General features: G+C 41.5%; 1 protein-coding gene and 1 long non-coding RNA gene across 51 annotated transcripts in view; one reads left to right on the top strand and one right to left on the bottom strand.

Moving 5' to 3' along the window:
* Positions 1-209: 209 nt before the first annotated feature.
* Positions 210-16,248, top strand: LOC146392410 (uncharacterized). The gene is made up of 3 exons (XR_014801863.1): positions 210-1,406; positions 15,269-15,433; positions 15,507-16,248. It is a non-coding gene; the product is annotated as an uncharacterized LOC146392410 (long non-coding RNA).
* A 378-nt stretch (positions 16,249-16,626) lies between these two features.
* The window catches only part of LOC146392385 (protocadherin gamma-C5-like), a 308,150-nt gene continuing 304,306 nt past the window's right edge, over positions 16,627-20,470 (bottom strand). For 49 of the 50 annotated variants that reach the window (XM_084946758.1, XM_084946919.1, XM_084946817.1 and 46 more), the window contains one exon: positions 16,627-19,347. In XM_084946758.1, the coding sequence (XP_084802884.1) occupies positions 19,064-19,347 (284 nt within the window). In that variant the 3' untranslated portion in view covers positions 16,627-19,063. The remainder of the gene's footprint in view (positions 19,348-20,470) is intronic. The other variant, XM_084946709.1, reaches the window with a different exon arrangement.

The raw sequence follows: 20,470 nt of genomic DNA, 5'->3' as shown, positions 1-20,470 counted from the left end.
TTTTTCCACAGAGAGACTTTTGAGGGTTGGCCAAGTGACGATGGAAGAAATAAAGTGCCTTTAAACTCTCAAAGTTGTTTATTTGCCCCCCCCCCCCCCCCCCCTTTTTTTTTTTTTTTAACTTGTAGATTTTTGCAAGCCATATACAGTGCAAGTCAGTGTGATCAAAACTGTAAAGAAATGACCAAAACAGGGTAACCTGGGCAATACTGACCAAAACAACTGAGTGATTCATTAACAATAATCATGATGAATATAATATGGGTGGCATGGCTATCAGCTTTAATCAGTTCTTTATAACTGTTGGACCAGAGGAAAAGCTTGATACCGTGATAGATGGAAATCTTTGTCAATGTTTAAAATGGACAGTTTGACAGGTTGTGAAATTAGATTGTTGCTCCTCGTGTATGGACATCATACCCTGGGGTCAGTGTTGGGTTCTAAATTTATACATCAATAACATGTGTAATGTCTCCCAAGTGCTAAAAATGGCACGTTTTGCTGCTCATATAAATATTTTCTGCTCAACTGATGATTTGCAGCATTTACTGGATGACATGACCAAAATAATTAAATGGAAGATCTGGCTTGATAAAAATAAATTATCATTAAATACAATAAATAAATGGGGTTGATATTGAACGGGTCAGTGAAACCAGATTTCTAGGGGTACAAATGGATGAGGCTCTGTTTGAAAGCACACATTAAACATACTATTCTGAAGCATTACAGTATTAGACCATACATCTCTCGTGTTTGCTAATTTTACCTTATTTAAGCTATTGTGTAGGGTTCTGGGACAGTAACTCTAAAAGAACATTGCATTCCCTTTTTATTCTTTGTCTGTTTGGGTATCTCAGTATTAACTAATAACTACTTGAGAAAGGTGTGGGGTGGGGATAACGTAACTGAAAACACAACTCTTCACCAAGGTGCACCCTATTTCAGTTGGGCACCTGACAGGACAGCCACCGCTTCAACTCACATCCGTATAGCTATTAGCCCCTCCCACTCCAGGAAACGATAGCTGCTGGCGTTTTATTGTTGTTGTTATTATTGTTATTATTATTATTAATAATAATAATAAACTGTGGAATTTTTTTATTAAATATAATGACAGAATAAACATGATCTCCAACTATTTCTGTTACTCCGAACATAGCCTCCTCCATACCACACTTACACAGGGGTTTGCCTATAAACAGGAGCCCAAATGGGGGAGAACTGGTGTCAGATGTTCCATGGCCTCAGCAAGACAAGGACACGTGAAGACCTCTAAGCAGACTTTCATGTATGACATCAGTTGAGTTTCCCTCTAAGATGGCGACTCTAAATCCTTGGGAGGAAGAACACCAGCTTGTATCTCCATCTCATTTTCTGTTGGACATCAATACTGACTCACGGAGGTAAACTATAAGTTATGACTTCTACTGATCTTCCCCTATCAGTGGCCTGGTGTGGGGGAATGCCTTAAAAGTTCATCTGTATCATACAAGCTATTCAGATGTAGGCCTGATAAAACAGCTGAAGTAGTTTCCTGTTTGTTCTGTAACACGACTGATTGATTCCCTGTTCTTTCCGTCCATTTCTCCTTCATATTTCACTGACAGGATATCCTCGTCAGTTACAGCCTGTTCAGGTTGAATCCTGAGCATCTGCGTTTTATTTAAAACAAAGAAAAAGGCATAAATCTTATACTATAGTCTTTGCGTTTAAATCCATCTGAAAAGTCAGTTCTTTTTTATTGCTTTCTTTGTGTACAAGTCAACCTTACAAAAAAGATGATGAACTTTATTAGTCCATAAATTTTCTAGTAAAAAGCTGAATGGAGCCTTAGTCTGTAGTATACCTCAACATGGAGACTGAAGGAGTTTAGTTCAAAACTCTGAGGCCTTATGTTAAATACCTGGGACCACTGTACTAATATTGTGTAGATCTTTATTTTAATGCTACCAGATGTGAAGAAAAAAACATTCATCACCTGAACAAAATTAGCTTGCTTTTCACTTTAATTGGAGCATCTGCTGCATGCTGTGTCACAGAGACTTTGAGAATATAATGAGTTCTGTTTTTGGAATTAATTTCACGTTGAAATACCTGGAGAATTCAACTCTCCTGCGCTCTGTGAATGAAAGTCTCTGCAGTTTAACAAACCAGAGCTGACACTGCCATCCTGTCGTCTCATTAACTGACTCTGATAATGTAACCAGAAGGCCTCAACTTCCGTTTGTCAGTGATAGCAGTGTTATTGATTCTGTAATTATGTCATCCTCATTTCTCCCTTATGTGGTAGATTTTGAAGTTGATATTTTGGATATATTGTCATCTGATAAGCATTGTCCTATCTGTGTTGAGCTTACAAATGAAGTGCCAGTAAGGAAAAAATAAATTTAAAGAATAATGAGGGCCAGACTAGACAAAAGATTTTCTTGATAGTCTACATCAGAGGTTAATTAGCAATACATTAAATTAATTGGATGAAATTGAGGATATGATTGTTAACCAAGAAAAAATGGATTCACTAGCAACAAAGCTTGAAGATGTATATAAAATTGCAGAGGTTTGATTTGGTATGTTGAAAAATGCTAGCGTAACTATTATGAAGAGAAGACGAAGTAAGAATTGGTTTAACATTGAGCGTAAGAAGGAATTGCGTTAAGGCAAAGACTTAAGGAAGTGTTAGAAACCTAATAAGTTCCAGATCCTGCTATAAGACAGTTATTAGAAGGTGTAAACATAAGTATAGTAAAGAAATTAATATGCTGTTAACTACACTCAAAAGTAAGGATACTAAAGGGTATTGGCATTTGTCTGATTTTATAGACAATACATGTTCACCTAATGAGTTTATTAATGACTTTTTCTCTGAAGAAGAGGTCAAAGTTCAGATAAAACATTTAAAGAATAATAAGGCAGGTGGTTGTGATTTGATTTTCAATTAATATATAAATACTAGTTCTGAAGACTTGATTGCATTGGTCACCAAATTGTTTAACTTGGTGTTGAGGACAGGCATTATACCAACAACTTAGACAACGGGAATAAGTTGTTGTTGTTTAATTTAATTAATTTGAACATTTTAAGTTGCAAAGACAACTGATGGAGACGTTATTTAATGCTAAGGATACTGCATAAACTTGCAAAATGATGTAAAGAAAGTGTATCTGTATTTGGACATGGGTGATTTGTTGACAGATATTTATTTATTTTTCCTTTTGATTATGATGATGTGCATTGAATAACCCTCTTTGTTTGTTTGTTATATAATATAATGTCGGATGGTTTAATGAGATGAAAGAAAGTCTCATATCTAATTTAGGATTATTCTTTGTGCACGCACACATATGTAGACCAGAGATCAGTAACAATTCTGACTCAACACAACAGAAGAAAACGAATTAAAAAAACCTGTGCATCCATTCTTTGTTTCCACGTGTGTGTGTGTGTGTGTGTGTCTTGGTCACACTTCCTGTCTCTTTGAACACAGAGTAATCCAGCTATTCTAACACATCTGATCCTAATCAAACTCTGACCAGGCCTGTAGCTGTCAGTTTTTCAGTAGTATCTATCTTCATAATGTTTTGGTAGTTTGTCTGTGGGGATAACTGCACTCTGAATGTTTAATCTTAACTTTAAAACAGACTTCTTTTAATGAGTTCATAAGTTCATACATCCCCCCACCACCACTTTTAAGCTCTTTACCATCTGTGGATTATGCGATTTCTTTCATTTGCTCCCCTTTTCTGCACTGTACATTTCCCTGCATACAAGCATGAACCTACTTTAAATTCTGTCCTTATATGAACTGAACCTTTTTCTCTTGATGTCCATTTTATTTCAAAGTGAAAGCATTCAAGTCTTTTGGAATAGGACGATGGGGATAATAAGGCTTTTAAAAGCAATGAGGGGGAAAAGCTCTGTACAAACAGATGCTTTATGTAGTAAGTAGGACACAGCAGCATACCGTGTGGAAGACATGGAGAGTGCATGGGGGAGTTGGACAAGGAATAAGATGAAGAATGTATAGAAGACCATATGAAAGAAGTTGGGAAACTGAAATAGACATAGTGATTAGGAGTTGAACAAAAGCAAAAGGTGGCCCGATTAAAAAGCTGCGTAAAATGACAGCAGTGTAGGCGCGTCTAAGAATAGACAACATGGCTGTGTGTTAGTGTGTGTTGTGGACTTTGGCCCTACCGTGTGCGCATGTTTGTTGACTCTAGCCTGACATATTTGCATCCTAGATAAGAGTGGATGTAGCCTTTAACTGCCGTCTTCTGTGGGTGTGTCTGAATGTGTGTTATGCTCTGTTGCGCTCATGCTTGTGGCTGCGTTTATGCATCGCACGTAGTTGTATAACCATGCTACCATATTCTGTTCATTTTAGCCATGAGGATCTGGAACAACGTCAACAGTGACGTAGGTTTGGCTGTAGCTTAAAGTTTCATTGCAATAGGACAGAACATATGTGACGCTACAGCAGCACGTCTGCATAGTTTGGTCACTGTTTCATATTTGTCTGTTACAGATCCACCTGTTCTGGCTGATTAGGCCCCTTTATTTTTGATTTTAATTGTGAAACTATGTTATCTTGTGTTATTAGGTCATAACTTAATCAATAAAACTTCAACTTTTCTCCAGTGTGAGTCATGATCAGTTTTCACAAACAAGGTGCAGCAGGATAAATGCTCAAATATACACTCACGGGGCACTTCTTTAGGCACACCTTGCAAGTATCAGGTTTGAGCCTCTTTTGCCTTCAGAACTGTTAATTCTACATGGTACAGATCCAAAAAGTTGTTGTAAACTAGCATCACACAGTTGCTGCACATTTGTCACATTTGTCAGCTCCACAACCACGATGTTGCTCTACTGCCGGAACCAGTTAAGGGGCAGGGATAGCTCAGTAGATAAAGTGGTTGCCCTATGATCGGAAGGTCGGGGGTTTGAATCCACTGAACGGCTACCTTGAGGTACCCCTCAGCAAGGTACCGTCTCCACACCCTGCTCCCCGGGCGCTGCACTGGTGGCTGCCCACTGCTTCACTGGATGAATGGGTTAAATGTAATTTCCCTACGGGGACTAACACATTATTATTATTAGACTGATCCACCATGGTAATAAGAGGATGGACATTGTCAGCAGCAATTCTCAGGTGGTGTTTAAATATGTTCGGTTGATATTAAGGGACCCAAAGTGTACCAAGAAAATATCACCCACATCATCACACCACAACCACCAGTCTGACCTGTTTATAAATGCAGTTTGGAGCCATGCTTTCATGTTGTTTACACTAAATTCCGACCCTACCATCCAAATGTCACAGCAGAAGTTGTGGCTCAAACTAGCAAACATTTTTCAAATCTTAGCTGACAGGAGAGACGCCCAGTGTAGTTATCTGCTTCAAGGTTAAAGGTATTGTGCATTTGGTTGTAAGAAGTGGTCATTTTAGTTACTGTAGGCTTCCCATCAGCTCAAGGCAGGCTGTGCATTTGCTTCTGACCTCTGGCATCAACAAGACATTTTCACCCACAAAGCTGCTGCTCAAATTTTCTGCTGAACATTTTTACATAACTGAAATCAAATCAACAATTAAAACTGCTGCTGCTGGACACCTATGTGTTTACAAGCTGTTGTGTTATTTTTCCATTAGGAAAACAACATATTCATTTACCTCAACTTTAAGTGAAAATATTTGTATTATTTATTAGGTTAAGAACGTATTTTTAAAGAGTTAACTTATTCTAGTTAAGACCAGTGTATTTATATAAGCTTATTTGTGATTTGATCTGTAGTGATGTCTAATTGTTATGAGATTCAAGTCCTCCTGATTCCCAGACTCCCTCAGGCTCTTGTTGTGACATTTTGGGGAGTCGGGGGAGATTTGCATGTGTGTGTGTGTGTGTGACTGTCTGTCTATGCCCTTATATGCGTGAAGGGGTTATGCTGGAGAAAAGAGGTCTGAACAAAGAAAGGGGGCAGTATAATTGGCTTCAGCACTGCCAGACGACACAATGACACAGCCATTGATAGTGGAATGGTTTCCCGGAAGCAGTGGACCAATTGAGGAGCGGGAGGCTGTTTTTCACAGCCTCTGATTGGCTGGACGACAGAGACTGTCGGTCTCCAGGTAGCAAAGTGAACCTCTGAGCGTATCTGCCACCCCTCTGCCTCCTGTAGGAGGAGGGAGGGAGGGAGTGTTACATAGAAGAGTAGATGTGACCTCGGCTGTGGAGAAAACAAAACAATTAATTTACATTCAGAGAGCACATTAGCTTTTATTTTCTGTATCGTCTCCCCCCACTGCTTCCTCATTCCTTCTCTTCTCCTGACCTAGAAGTTTCTGCATGTGTGTGTGTGTGTTTGCATATCTCTGGCTGCTACTAACATCACCATGCCAGGACTCTGAAATAAGTGTTTCATTTGTCTTTAACTTGGCTGTACACTCCACAGCTCCCTCTCTCTCTGTCTCCAGTTCTGAGAACTGTTATTTAGACTGGCCATTTCTCAATTTTCCTGCTGCTTCAGGAGAGAAACTCACACTACTGTGGCATTTAAACTCGACAGAAACAGTTTGAGTGACTGGTGAAACGCAAAAAAACAAAAAGGGCTTCCCTGGTGTTTTTGAATGATGGCATGTGAATGCGTGAGGTTATAGTACATATTTGAATATGGAGTAAAAGTGCCTATTTGCATTATTTTGCATTTGCCTACAACCCGGTGCATAAATACACATCTGCGCATGTAGCTGCTGTCGGTCTCCCTGCTTCAGCTATCATGTCTTAATGATATCCACTTGATCGAATTTCTCGGCTACTTGTATAACACTCTCCATGTGACACACAATTAGCAGACAATTAACATGGGCAAGGGAGTGTCAACCGATTGGCTGTGCCATCACCCCGCTGAGTGACATCTCCATCATCACACCTCCTGTAGTCACCCTGAAGCAAATGAAATCTGTGTCGAAATTGGAGTCCCTTTTTTTCTGTTGTGCCTGTTGTTTCTCTTTCCTTCAATGTCCATGCCTTTCAAACAATGTGAATATTCAGTCGCCCCCGCCCATTTAGCTTTCTACCCCCCATTCCTTTGTTTCTCTCTGTCCATCTGAAGATAAGATACAAGTGATTTTGCTCGTTTTTCTTTTCATGTTCATCTGAAAGTGATGCTTTACACTAAAACAATGTGATGTTTCTGCTAAAAGAACTGTCAGCATGACTGTGTTTGACTTTGGCGTTTGTGTGTGCCGCTCTATTTCCGACCTTAAGACATTGTCCAAATGGAGACAACCTAAGCATTAAATCCCATTATGAAGCAGATGGGGCTTCTGTAAAGAATGCGTTGTCTGAAACTGGCTTCTTTGCTGTTGTTTAGAGAAAGGTTTTGATATCTGCTCATATTTTAGGCCTCTGTCACACAGACCAAGAGACCATTTGGGAACCACTGGTCATGAGAGGAAAGATGTGTATGCCCTGACTGCGAGTGATTGCTGGAGCCACATTCACGCAGGCCTAGACACTGATCAGTGTGACACTTTTCCCAGTTTCAACAGCTCGGAGAGGTGAGTATTTTCAGAGTAGTTGGCATCACAAGAAGAGTTTTGGTGTAGAACCCTCACCAACTGGTTGGGAAATACATGTTTCCCTCAAAACTGGTGGTGTCCAGATGGTTGCTAAGCAGTCCCTGAGGCGTTACCCAGAGAGAACAACTGTTCTCATTGTCAGCTTTGACCTTCTTATCGTTCTTCACTTTTCTTGCTTACCATCCATTGTGTCCTTCCTCTCATTATCTTTAGTAATAGCACAGAAGCAAACTTTTTCTGCTACTGCCATGATAACTAGCAGTAACATCACATGCGATCCACAATTTTCATTTCATTTTGTGCTCGAAATCCAGCACATGGTTCATCCCTCCAGATCATAATGTCTGTGTGGATGTCTTTCCACCCCAGATTTAAGGGGGGGCACAGAGAGAAGAGACAGAGCGAGAGCGAGAGAGACAGAGAGGTAGTGTGAAAAGATGGTTCAAACAGAATATTAATAAGCACCAAAGGTTATACAGCCACATGCACTGGCCATAGTGTTCACTCTACCGCCTCATTTTTTAAAAAATTTTTCCCTCTCACATGCACATAGGCAGTGGCTATACTTTCACAAATTCCTCTTATATATTTAGTAAAAACTGCTGATGGTAGGGACATTCGTTTTGTTGCTGAAGCTCCTTCAGGAGCACTGTTAACACCTGTGCTTCTTATGGGGGCCAGGCAGAGATGTGTTCTCTCTGGGAAAATTGGGTGATAAATAAGGCACGAAACCGTGTGCCCCAGTGTAGAACAAACAGGTACTAAAATCCTGGATTTCCTTGACCGGGTTAATTGAAATAAATTTTTCTATGATTGTTTATTTTTAGACACTTGTCATAGTTATTCTATTTATTTTGTTGTTGATTTTTGATGTTGATTTTTTTTCCCAACAGTGTTTGTCATTAGTATTTAATGTAGTCATGTACATTAATAGCACCACAGATATACCAAATAGAAGATATGCGATGTTGAAATACTGGAGGTGTTCTGTGGATCCTACTGTATGTTTATGGTGGGTGAGTAGTATTTATTCTGTAGTAGATGTTACTCAAGATCCGTAAATCCTAGTCTTCTCTTTTTTTGGTTTGTGTTGGTGTGATTCTTTGGTTGGGTTAAGATAAGATATCCCAGACCTTCACATGAGAAGTCGGCTGCAGTAAAAGATGACTGAAGTTGAAAGAATATTTGTATCCACGTGGAACCCCTCAGACTCTCTGGACCAGTAATATTTTTTATTCTGTGTGCGCACACATGCATGCTCACCACTCCCTCCTGCCCCCTATATGTCCATACACATTGGTGTGATGTAGGTAAGCTGTCAGTCAGCTGACCTACATTAGCTGAGCCTGCAGCACTCTGATTTCCTCTGGGGGCAGTAAGTCTGTGGGCGTAGTACATAAGTGTGTTTGTTGCTCATGCATCTCTTTTATGTTTATATGTGTGTGCCCATGTGTGTGTCCTACAGCTCAGAGGATGACAATCCTACATCTGCAGTGACATTTACAGGTTAAACGGTCTCACACTCGCATTACTGTTCTTAGTCCAGATGATACATACTGATCTTTATTTACAGATAAATCTCTGGAGTGATGCTTTATATTGTATTTGAAGTTGACAGTGTATTTTTTGATGTTCACCTGGAAAAATAATTGTATGTGCTTTTATTTCTGAGCAAGGTCCAACCAGATCAGACACACAAGTTATTCTTTTACTTTAGTGGTGAAACAATCACATCGTAGACCAAATAGGTTATGCAAATAAAAGAAAAATCAGCTGTTGAAGAAGATTCATTAGGACAGATGTTTCCAGTCAGCACCTCAGCACCTTTCTTTCTTAATATGTAACAAACTGCTGAGGGTGAAGACACTCATTCTCCCCCCCAGAAAATCCCACCTCCATGCAAAGCACCTTTTAGATACAATGACATCACTTCTTTGACTGGTTACCATGGTTACTTTAACTTCCTGCTGGCAAAAATCAGTACCCATACCCGATTTTCCTTAAGCCCCCCCATTTCTTGCGTGTCTTATGTGCCGTCCTGACCTCTCACTGCTATACCTCAATGTTTTCCCTTTCACGTGTCTCACGTCTCTTCTCCTCTCTTCTTTTGCTTGTTTCATCATCCCCATGTATACACTATTTCTCTTTTCTATATCCTTTGCCGTGTATTTCCAACAGTTCGCCCTTTCTTAAAACATGTGTTTTAAGAAAGTTTATTTTTTCTTTGTGCTTACAAGGGATTGTTCTCATTTTAAAGTGAGAGCTGGAGTAGCGTCACGAGAGTAAAGGGAGGGACAAAGAAAACAAAGACAAAAGCAACCATGGCAAACAATGACCCACATAGAGGGAGAGAACACAGATGTGGACAAATGGCTGCAGCTGGAAAGGAATGATATCTTAAACAGGAGGCAGTGAACAATGCAGATGATGCTCAGTCAGGCATAGGATAAAGACCAGAGCAGGGGTGATGAGAAGGAAAGATCAGGCCTGTAAACAGCTAAGCTGAGATTGGTGGACGGTTACAGTGCAGACGATATGAGGCACAGCTTTACTAATAATGAAGAGGATAGGGTGGATCAAGTGCTCCATTCAGCAACTACTCCAAATGTGTTCTGTAGAACACAACGATCCAGACAAGCTTGATTTTGAAGCATAGGGGGCAGTATGCTGCATTACCTTTCATTTTGCAGACAGGCAGGTAGGCAGGCAGGGTGGGGGGTAAAGGAGAAGTATTGGGAGCCTTTATGGAGCTGTATTATAGTAAGCTGCTTACAGTCTGTGTGCTGTTCTGCATCTTTATGGGTGGGAGTGCAGAGAAAGGACAAAGAGGGAATGCATAGAGTGAAGGAGAACATAAAGATTTATCTTGGTCATCAGCAGACAGATGTTTGTTTTTGTCATCCAATCCACACCCGTCAGACCTCTCCTTTTTCTTCCTTGCTTCCACTTTTTAAAAATCTGCATTAATTATTTGTACTTTTTCCTCTCTCCTCCCCTCTCTGCTTCCATCCCTCACATCCTAGCGAGCTACTCCCTGTGATGCCCCCCCCCCCCCCCCCCCCCCCTCCCCACCCCGTTTGCTGCATGGTCTCAGAGAGGTAATCATCCCCGCCGCCATCCCTCGCTACCACCCAACTGAGTTGAGAGAGGAGGGGGATGCGGAGGGGAGGGGGAGGAGGGGAATGGATGTTGGAGGTTGCCATGGAAACTGAGAGTCTTTCGCACTCCGACATCATCTGTTGTTGCATGGCGCGGAACGGGCGCATGAATATTTGAGCTTTATGGACACCGACAGACGAGTGACACAAACTGAACTCTGTGGACTTCCACTACCCTCTCAAATGGAAAGAGAGGAGTGGAGGGAAGCAGTGGATGGATGAATAGATGGATGGACGTCAGGCGGGGTCACAAAGGCAGACTGACAGACCTCAATTTTTATCTAGGGCAGAGAGTCTGGCTATCTGGCTTTAGCAATAAAGAAAGAAGAAAATGGATGTAGTGACAATGATAGAGATAAAAATAATGGGGAAACATTGAAAGAATTTGACCAAATAAATTAGGTTTGTGTGTTGCCAAAAATGTGGAGAATATGATCGGGGGAGAGAACAAAGAGACTGGGGAAGGGAGGGAGAGGGATGGTAGTGACGTATCATGAGAGCAGTAAATTAGGGCACTGGAACTTGCCCCCCCCTTCTCTGTCTTCTTCCTCTTCGTTTCCCAGAACATCCTGCAGTATTTTCTAATTAATCCTCTCAGAGGTTTGTTTTCTGTCTGCTGTTGATGCACACACGCCTCCATGCAAACAAGCTAGTCACAACTCCTGCAAATTTCTAAATGAGGCAGTGAACCATTTTGGGAAGTTTAATTGTGCACAGTCTGACTGCACTGCATCAGAAAGCAAAGACAACAGAACAAATATTTTCACTGGCTTTTTAGCTCTTATCTCCCTTTATGAGGTTCTCCTGGCACCTTTGATATATCTTTATAACAGATAATGCACTTTTCTTCTGTAGAAATGTGCTTGGCTTTTTTTCTACATTTTCTGGTACAGTGATCACTTAGAACCTCTGGTATGTCTTGTATTTGAATTGATTTCCCATGTTTCCAGAGTAAGTTCCCAGGTTCCTCCTCTGCTGATGGGTTTAACACCTGTCCCAGAGGTCGTGGCGTGCAGCAGAGCGTCCCACCAACACTGGTGACATTTAGATGACTGTCAGAATGTGAGATATGGCTCTTAAAACATTCCCATGATCCCAGTTGATGATTTCAAGTGTTGATGCCCAATTTGCTTTTCCCTGGGGTTTCACAAATATGCTACATTCTCATAATTTCTGTGTGTGTTTGTGTGTATGTGTTGTAGGCTCTCTGTCTAAAGACTGTGGCTGCATTTCTACTCATTCTGGAGATGCTTGTGGGATTTCCAGAAGGGAAAGCATTCAACCTGATAGCCGGTGCTTGATATTAGTGGGTGAATTTGACACATGGTTTGTGTCCCAGTTAGTTTTAGACAGAAACCATCTGGTTTCACACCTTGTTATTACCAACAGCAATTCAAGAACTGAGCAAGTTAGTTTTTTTTGTTTTTTTTATGCAAGCTATGTCAGCACGTGTAATGAATTTGTTGATGTGTATGCTCCCTGAAGACCTCGAGATTCTCTCCTAATTGGACGGATTTTCTAAACAATACTGCATGACTCTACTGGAAAGGGGATCAGTTACAGGGACAGTTTACGGGACACAGCGGTGCAGTGGGGAGAGAGGGGGAAAGTAGAGACTTGCTTGATGATGCACGCTTATTAGCCCGAAATATCCATGCAGCAGCTGCACCATTTCCGCAGCAACACCTGTCGCCATGGTGCTGAGTTGTCGACATGCCTCTGTGTCAATGTCTGCATGTCTGGAGGAGCTGCGCATTCACAGCGTGTCCGACCTTTCAGACCCACCTCTCTCCCACACACACACACTTAACCTCCTCGGTTAATGTTCTGGTATGTCTAAAATCTAATACAGTGCTACACAATATCCTTCACATGCAGCTGTGTCAAATGCACACGCACACACATACACACACGCCCGTGAAAACAACAAAGAGTAAACTGGCGTTCTTTGTTGAATCCTTGAACATTTTATTTTCTGGTTTCCTCTCTGTTCCAGCCTTCATCATGGAAATCTGGAATTTTCTGTTACCATGACAACCGCAGCTGGTGGAGGCAATGGATTAGATCCTCTGCACTGTGCTGGGGGTGTGGTAGCTGCATAGGGAGCGGGGTGGAGGACTGCTCATGGGGTGTATGGTTGTTAAAAGGGATTGGGGTTATGCTAGAGTGTTGTGTGTGTGTTTTTAGTGTGTGTATGTGTGTGTGGGGGTATTAGAGTGTGTAGAAACAAGGTGGGGGGAGAGGATGCCCTTAAACCACTTTACACCAGATGGAAGCTTTTGATCTCCTAAAAAAATAACACACACATTGTTCCATCCTGTTGGGGAAATTAAAACCAAACTGCACTTTCTTATTTTATGTTGTCTGCGACCTTTGACTTGATGCAGTCCTCATATTTTCACTCTTTTCTTTCACTGGCTTACAAAGCAATTAACCCTGTGTCTGTAGCAGCCTAATGTCAGCCTTCTCTTTCCCTCAGTCTGTCTTTCCCTTCTCAATTCCTGTCTCCCCGCTGTCTCATTTCCATCCTCCCAGCTGAGAAAACAGGAGCAAGAACACTTGGCAAAGAAGATGAGGGGAGAGAGAGATGAGGAGAGAGGGGGCTTTTCAGATGAAGAGAAAAAGGGTTTGTGGCTTTGAAAGGGAGCATTGTATTCTTCCTCCACATTGCTACAGCTCCATCTCTGTGATTTAGTCGAGCCAGCAGCCAGCACATTACTGAGTCTCTTTAAATCAGGATAGTGTTAGCCTTAGCAACGTTCAGGCTCCAGCGCTCCAATGCTCTTTCTCAGTGACCTCCCCTTCTTCTTTCTGCCTTAGAGCAGCAGATTCCCTGTTAACGCTGCCCTATGAACACATTCCTCTCTGCTGAAATAATAAATGAAAGCAGACTTTTTGAAAATTAGCAGGATATTTGTCTTTACAGAGATACAAAGATGATTTTTAAAGAGCAATGCAGCGTATGGATATGTGTGTGTTCATATGTGACAAATCATTTGGTGTTATCTGACGCTTTTGTTCAGGGGTTATTTTTAGAGCTGGCGGAGAGTGCCATCAGAAAACTAACTTTCCATTCCTCTCTGTCAATGAATCTTTTATAAGGAACATTCATCCTAAAAACAGCAGTTTCTCTCTTTCTCTGGCTCTGCACTGCAAGATTCCTGCTTGATAAAAATGGAGGTCAGTCAGTTCCTGCTGGATTTAGATTCTGCTTATGATGAGTGGTTGTTAATTTACACACACACACACACACACACACACACACACACACACACACACACACACACACACACACACACACACACACACATATATACATATACATATATATATATATAATTTCATGTCAGGTTTATTCCCGACAAAAGCCCAGATTAAGCTTTATCCTTTCAGTCTTCCAGTGTGCATATCCACAAAACAGACCTCTGTTCTCCAACATGTGGTGACCCTACATATGCAGAGACAGCTGCTGGAGTGAGAAAGGGGGGGCAGGGAAGGAAGAAGAGAGGAAGCCAGTGAAGGAGGATGGGGGGGGGACTCCTTCCTTTGATTTTACTACTGTGAGGTTAAAAAACAGTAAACGGGCGCGGAAACTCACTTCCTGTCCCGCCACTAGCAACCCATTACGTCACATCCTGCTCTTTCTTCACATTGATTAAGTCTTCCTTGGCCTGAAATGAGATCCGTGTTTCCTTGCGCGGGAAGTTTCTGGCAACTCCCACACTGACGAGGAAGAGAGGAACCTCCGTTTTCTTATGTAGGCGTGTGATGTGAATTATAGCTCAAATTATAATACATTTTAATTATCGTGGGTGCTCGTGGGTGTGTTTTGAATGTCTGGGTGTGTAAGTGTCTCTGTGGGCTGCCACATCTCTGCTTCCATGTGCATGTATCACACTGAGGATATGACGAAGCCTGGTCTTCTGGTTTGTGTCCAGGCTGTGTCACTAATGCTGTTATCGTACACAGGCTGCCCATTGTCAGGTTCTAGTCTGCGACTGCTATACATCACTGATTTGAAGTTTTTTGCCTGTTTGTCACACTATTGTGCATCTCTGTGTGTGTATAATCAGTAGGAATGTGCTCAATTAAGCGAGATGGGGTAGGGAACATAAAGGGGGCAACAGAAGAACAATCTCCTCATTCTGTTGGGTCTCCCCTTGGGGAAATTTGTGACACATGGGGACAGTCAGGGCAGCAGGAGTCTGTATGAGTCACAGGATGACAAACATCAGCTGACAAAGAGACTATAAAGCTATTTTAAGTCCTACTTGTATATGCATTATATACCCATATGAACAGCACCTCAGTTTCCTTTCATTGATAGAACCAGAATAGGCTCTAAAATGGAAGCTCATATTTTATTTCTCCAAATGGGGACAAACCCACAGTGCCTTATTACCTCTGACTCATCTCCTTGTGTCTGTGTGTGTGGGATATTCTTCAATCAGCTCTGCCATGTTCTCTACACATGGCTCAGTCGGTTGCCAGGTTTGACTAATTGCTGAATATGTTTATCTTTCCGCAGGTCATTCAGCTCAGCCAGGCCCTGAGCAGAGCCAATAATGGCCACTGGATATATCTGTAATGAAGATGTGTTGAACAGAGCAAAGCATCCAGCGCTAGGGCTGATGGTTACTGTGGCAACCATATAACTCAAGAAGAAAGTGGCAAGAGGAGACGGCCATTTTGGGTATGTGAATCTGCAGTGATTGATGGTGGAATGCTGTTGTGTGGAAAAACTCGATTGTTCTTTGTCATTTCAGGTATAATTAAATAGCTCCAGTAGCCGCTGGTCTTGCATAATCTTCAGGCAGTAACCTGGACTCAGAAAACCCACAACAGCAGGCATAACAACCTGATTCATGACCGACACATCCTCTCTATCCCTCCAGTTTCTCAGTCCCTCCTTCCATCCCCCAACATCTGCAGCAGTGGGCTGCTCCTTTTGTTTTGCTTAGTGACGTCCTGTGGGCTATTTATAGGGACATGTGTTATTGTGTAAGATCTATTGAAAGGCACAAAGAGCATGTGCAGGCATGTTCCCTATGGTGGCCCCAACTTCTGCAAGAGGAAAGATAGAAAAGCGTGTAGCTCTAATATCAATGAGTTGGAGAAGGAAACAGTTTATAGAATAAGCTTTATGATTATCTTACATTTGACCTCAGTACTATTTTACTTTCCACCATGCTTTAATTATAACGTTCAGACTTCAGTTTGAGATCTTGGTGATCAGTTTTAGAGCTCTGCATGGTCAAATGTCAGCTTACAATAGTGAACTCTTGCACCCATATGTAACATGCAGGTCTTGTTGGTGGTTCCTCATACTACAGCGAAAACTAAAATAAACAATGGAATCCATTACTATTACGTTTGAGATCAATGGACTCTATTGAAACTTTTAAAGAGCAGTTTAGTACTTATTTGTATAGGCGTACTAATTGTTTTTGTGAAGCATATCCTTATCTAGAAAGATGCTAAATAAATCAATTTTACTGACTTACTTAATATGCTGTGCCGTGCTTTTTCTTTTTAAACAAGGAATACTTTTTTGGCAGTTGTAGTTCTGAGTCCTATTGAAAAAGGATCAGAACTTATATCATCAATTTAACATGTTTTTGATTAAGCCATCCTAGTTCCTGTAAATTATTTGTAGCTTCATAGTTTGCTTTTTAAAGAAACCTGAAATTAAAGAAGACAAAAGGCTTCTGGGATTAATTAGTAGTGCTGCGGCCACATGGTTAAAACTCCAAGAAGCATTTAAACTGTTTAGCGAGTGCCATTAATATTGTTAACAGTGTAATGATGCTCAGAGTTACCTCACTCAGTCTCTAGCCTGTGTGAGAAATGAGAAACAGCAGCGTTAATACAAACCACACGCATAAGTATTTTTAAAATGAATCTTTTTATTTGAAATGTCAGTGTTCAAGAGAAAATAAAACAGCAATATAAATATTAGCATAAAAATAAGAGAGTAACACAGGGGTATAGCGTGGGGTTTAAGCATTTGATAAGAAAGATAATACAGCAGGATAGAGTAGGATTAATTCAGCAGCGGACGGACTTACACATATATAATATTTATAATCATTTGTTCATATGGACAGAAAGAGAATGAGAGGCATTCTTTCACAAATGCACAAGATAAAATCACCGCAAAAGAACATTAAGAGGTTACAGAAGGATAGAAACTTTTCCATATTTTTTTTCTTTTCTTTTGTATCTTTACAGGGTGATAAAAGATAGTAGAGGGAAAATAAACACAAAAATATGCGCAACACATACCACAAGTTAACTAGTCTACGTGTGTCACTTCTTTTACTTATCTAAAGTTATCTTTATCAGTTATTTACACTTAAGTGTTAGTTGGCTTCCATGGTGCTTAGTTACTACATTGCAACACAAACTGCTGAAGAACATCTCAATTTTTTTTTATTATTGTTTTTTTTTTTAACTGTGGTTTTCTTAAATTTTTTTTTCTTAAAAACAAAATGCAACACATTCCAGTAGTAAGCCACGCCTTGTGGAGAGGGACTTTTATTTTGAAAATGTTGGACATGGTCCCTACTATACAAACACCTGGCTCATACCATCGACAGGACTCGTGTTTATTTACAGTGGGGAAGAGCCTCACAGGACTAGGGAGTAGAGGGGGAGAGGTGAGTGGTGAAGAGGTTGAGGTTTCCCATTGGTGTCAATGGAAGAGAGAGATTTCAAAGGGCTTGTGAGTGGCATCTCCTCACCAACAGGGACAACTGCGCTTGGCTCTGTTGACCTCTACTACAGTCAGTGCATTTGAGAGAGTTTCTGGGGTGGGCAGGTCAACTGTGGTTCCTCTGTACATTCAGTGGGTAGAGCCAAGGATGTTTACCACCCCCTGATCGATACAATGGTGCCACCTCAGTCTGTTTACCTCTCACCATACCACTTCCACTCTCCCTAACCCACCCTGCAAGCTGCCTTTTTTTTATCTTCATGCTGTTGTACGTGTCCAGGAGTCTGACAGAAGGATAGACGGCAATGTAAAAACTTCATATCTTATACAAACACTTTCTCTATGCTATCGAATCGTTATCTCCCAAAGAAAAGACATGATACTGTGCCACATCAAGACGTTTCTTCAGCACTTGAGGATGGTGAAGGAAAATACTCCATCGAGGCCCTAAAGGCCCGCAAGGTGTCTAGAAACTCCTAAGCACTTAAGTTTACCACATCTACATGTTTCCCTAAAGACTGAAGTGATTACAACCCCTACATCATCTTAAGAATACTAACAGTGCATTTCTTTTTGTTTGGCTCTCAATATGGGGGTGGTGAATGAGGGAGGGACACGAGCTGAGTGTGAGGAAGGGAGGGCAGGGGGGTGCGGGGCAGCAAGACATATCTGTGCCCATCTTGGAGGTGTTGCAGAAGAAGCCAGTCCCTGCTGCTGTACCACTGATATGGACAGCATGGCTCGTGACTCCACGACACAGCGCCATGCAACCCCGCCTCTTTGTCAGCCCTTCCTCTGGGTGCATGCTCAGGTCATAAAAATATCAGAAGATTAAAATCTTTTTTTTTTTTAAACTACGATTACAAAAGTAATTTTCATTTTGCGTCAAGTAAATGCTACATGTGCATTATATTGACCTGCGATTGGAGGGACGATAATAGATTCAAGATGTCCTCCTCCTCTGCTTTTGCAATGCATAGTTTGCAATTCTAAACTAGTATATGTGGTTTGAACCTTAATGAGCATGCAGAAGAGTTTGTAATACTTGTCAAACAACAGCCTTAAAGTCAAAGGACTTAACGCTTTAAGACCCAGCAATGCTGACCCTATTAGCAATCTAATGGATGGCAACTAACGTACTTTACAACAGCTGACTTTCCACTTCATGGAAAGTGCATGAAAAAATCCAACGTGAAAGACATTAACATTTCATTTCTGAATACATCACTGCGTATAGTCTTGTCATCCCAGCAAGGTTGCTTACACTGAATCTCTTTGTCCAAGTTTTTGTTTTGTATTTTTGCCAAAAAAAGAAAAAGAAATATGGGCGGGGGACAGTAACCCCCCACACCCAGCCAAATATATCTACCAACAACGGTTATGTGAACAATAATAGACCTTAAGCACAGCACAAGTTAGAAACACTAACAGCTTTCAACACATTCAGATTCTTTGAGGCATTCAAGACACTTTCAAAGAACTTTCAAAATCGCCCATGTGGTCACAAGTGATTTGCTGTCAATATCTAAGATATCTAATGGTGGGGTGTGGAGGGTTAATTTCTCATCAGATCAGGCCCAGGTTGATCATTCCTTCACCTATTCACATCTACTTCTTCTCCTTCTTGGTGGACTTCTTCTTGGAGGCTGGAGTCTGGGCGGCCTTGGGGGGCTCTGGTTGAGCTGAGGCCTGAGGAGGGGGCAGTGCCTGTTGGGTGGCCTGCTGGGCCGTGGCCTGCTGCTGCTGGGGGTTTGAGGTGAGGGTGGCTGTGCTGCCTGGGATGTAGACGTTCTGACGATAGTCTGGCACGTGCTGCAGGGTGAACTGGGGGCTGTAGCGGGTGCTCAAGCCCATAGTGCCGGGCCCGAGGGTGGCTGTAGCCTCACTCACTTCTAGGGGGAAGAGAGACAAAGTTGGGGGACAAGGGGTGAGGAGGGAAGAGGACAGAGGGATGAAACTTGTTAGAAAAGCATTTGGAAGAATATCTAGTATAAACAGAAGAGGTGAAATTAAATGGGACATAAAAGGAAATTATAATACTTTGTACAGGAGAGTAAAAGGAAATTCAGTCTGAACATCAGGTTTAGTTCAAACAAAAACATAAAGAGACTGTAAGTGAACCTAAAAAGTAAAGATATGAACAAGAAGAAATATTAACAAAAGAGTGAAGAGGATTTTCTTTTTTGTTCAACATGGTTGCTGAAAATGTCGTATTCCTCTGTTTATCTGGCTTTCCTTTTCTTAAAATAACATAAAAAAAAATCAGGCATGCACTGTTTCTGTGAGTGTGCATGACGTAGCTGCTCAGCCCATAATTCTCCCACAGCCCCTGCATTGCAGAGCCAGGGAACAAACCCTCCCTCCCCCATTCTCTGGTTCATCTCAGCCTCCATAAACACACACATGCACATGACATTTGCAGTTCTAACTGTGCTGGAGCTAAAGTCATTAGAGAGAACACTTTTTTATTACCTTCTCCTCTGAAGTGGAGCGCTAATTAAATGAATTGTTCCGTGTTTGTCATTGTGTTTATCGGCACAGTGACATTAAGCACAAAGGAGAGATGACCTTCAGTATTTATCACATGCTCAGTTTGTTCCTTCCTCCCTGATGGCTCAAATTTTTCATTCTGTCTAACATGCAGGTTACCACCACATGACCATCTCGCCATTTCCCAGTGATGGAAAAAAAATGTCACACACCAGGGCCCAGTTCCCAGTGTCCAAGAAGTGGGGTGGGACGGATTGGTGGTGAAATAACACTGGAAGTGACGACTTGAATCTGTTTGCCAATAAACCTCGTCACATTCGTCTCTCCATCATCACCATCTTTGTATAATTTGTGTTTGCCTGACGCTACATTTGGTCTTGGTAATCCTGCTATTTTCTGCGTACTTTTCTATGCGATGACAAAGCCTGAAGATGAGTCACTGTGTGAATTCACCTCAGTGCTGCCTAAGCAGTCACTGCAGGGACAGAAGGGACAGGACAGGAGGGGGAGGATGTGTGTTGTAAC

The sequence above is a fragment of the Perissodus microlepis genome, chromosome 2, assembly GCF_051167445.1.
Source record: "Perissodus microlepis isolate ML-2025 ecotype Zambia chromosome 2, ASM5116744v1, whole genome shotgun sequence".
Lineage (NCBI taxonomy): Eukaryota > Metazoa > Chordata > Actinopteri > Cichliformes > Cichlidae > Perissodus > Perissodus microlepis.
Note: the sequence above shows the minus strand (reverse complement) of the source record. Positions and strands in the feature narration are given on the sequence as shown.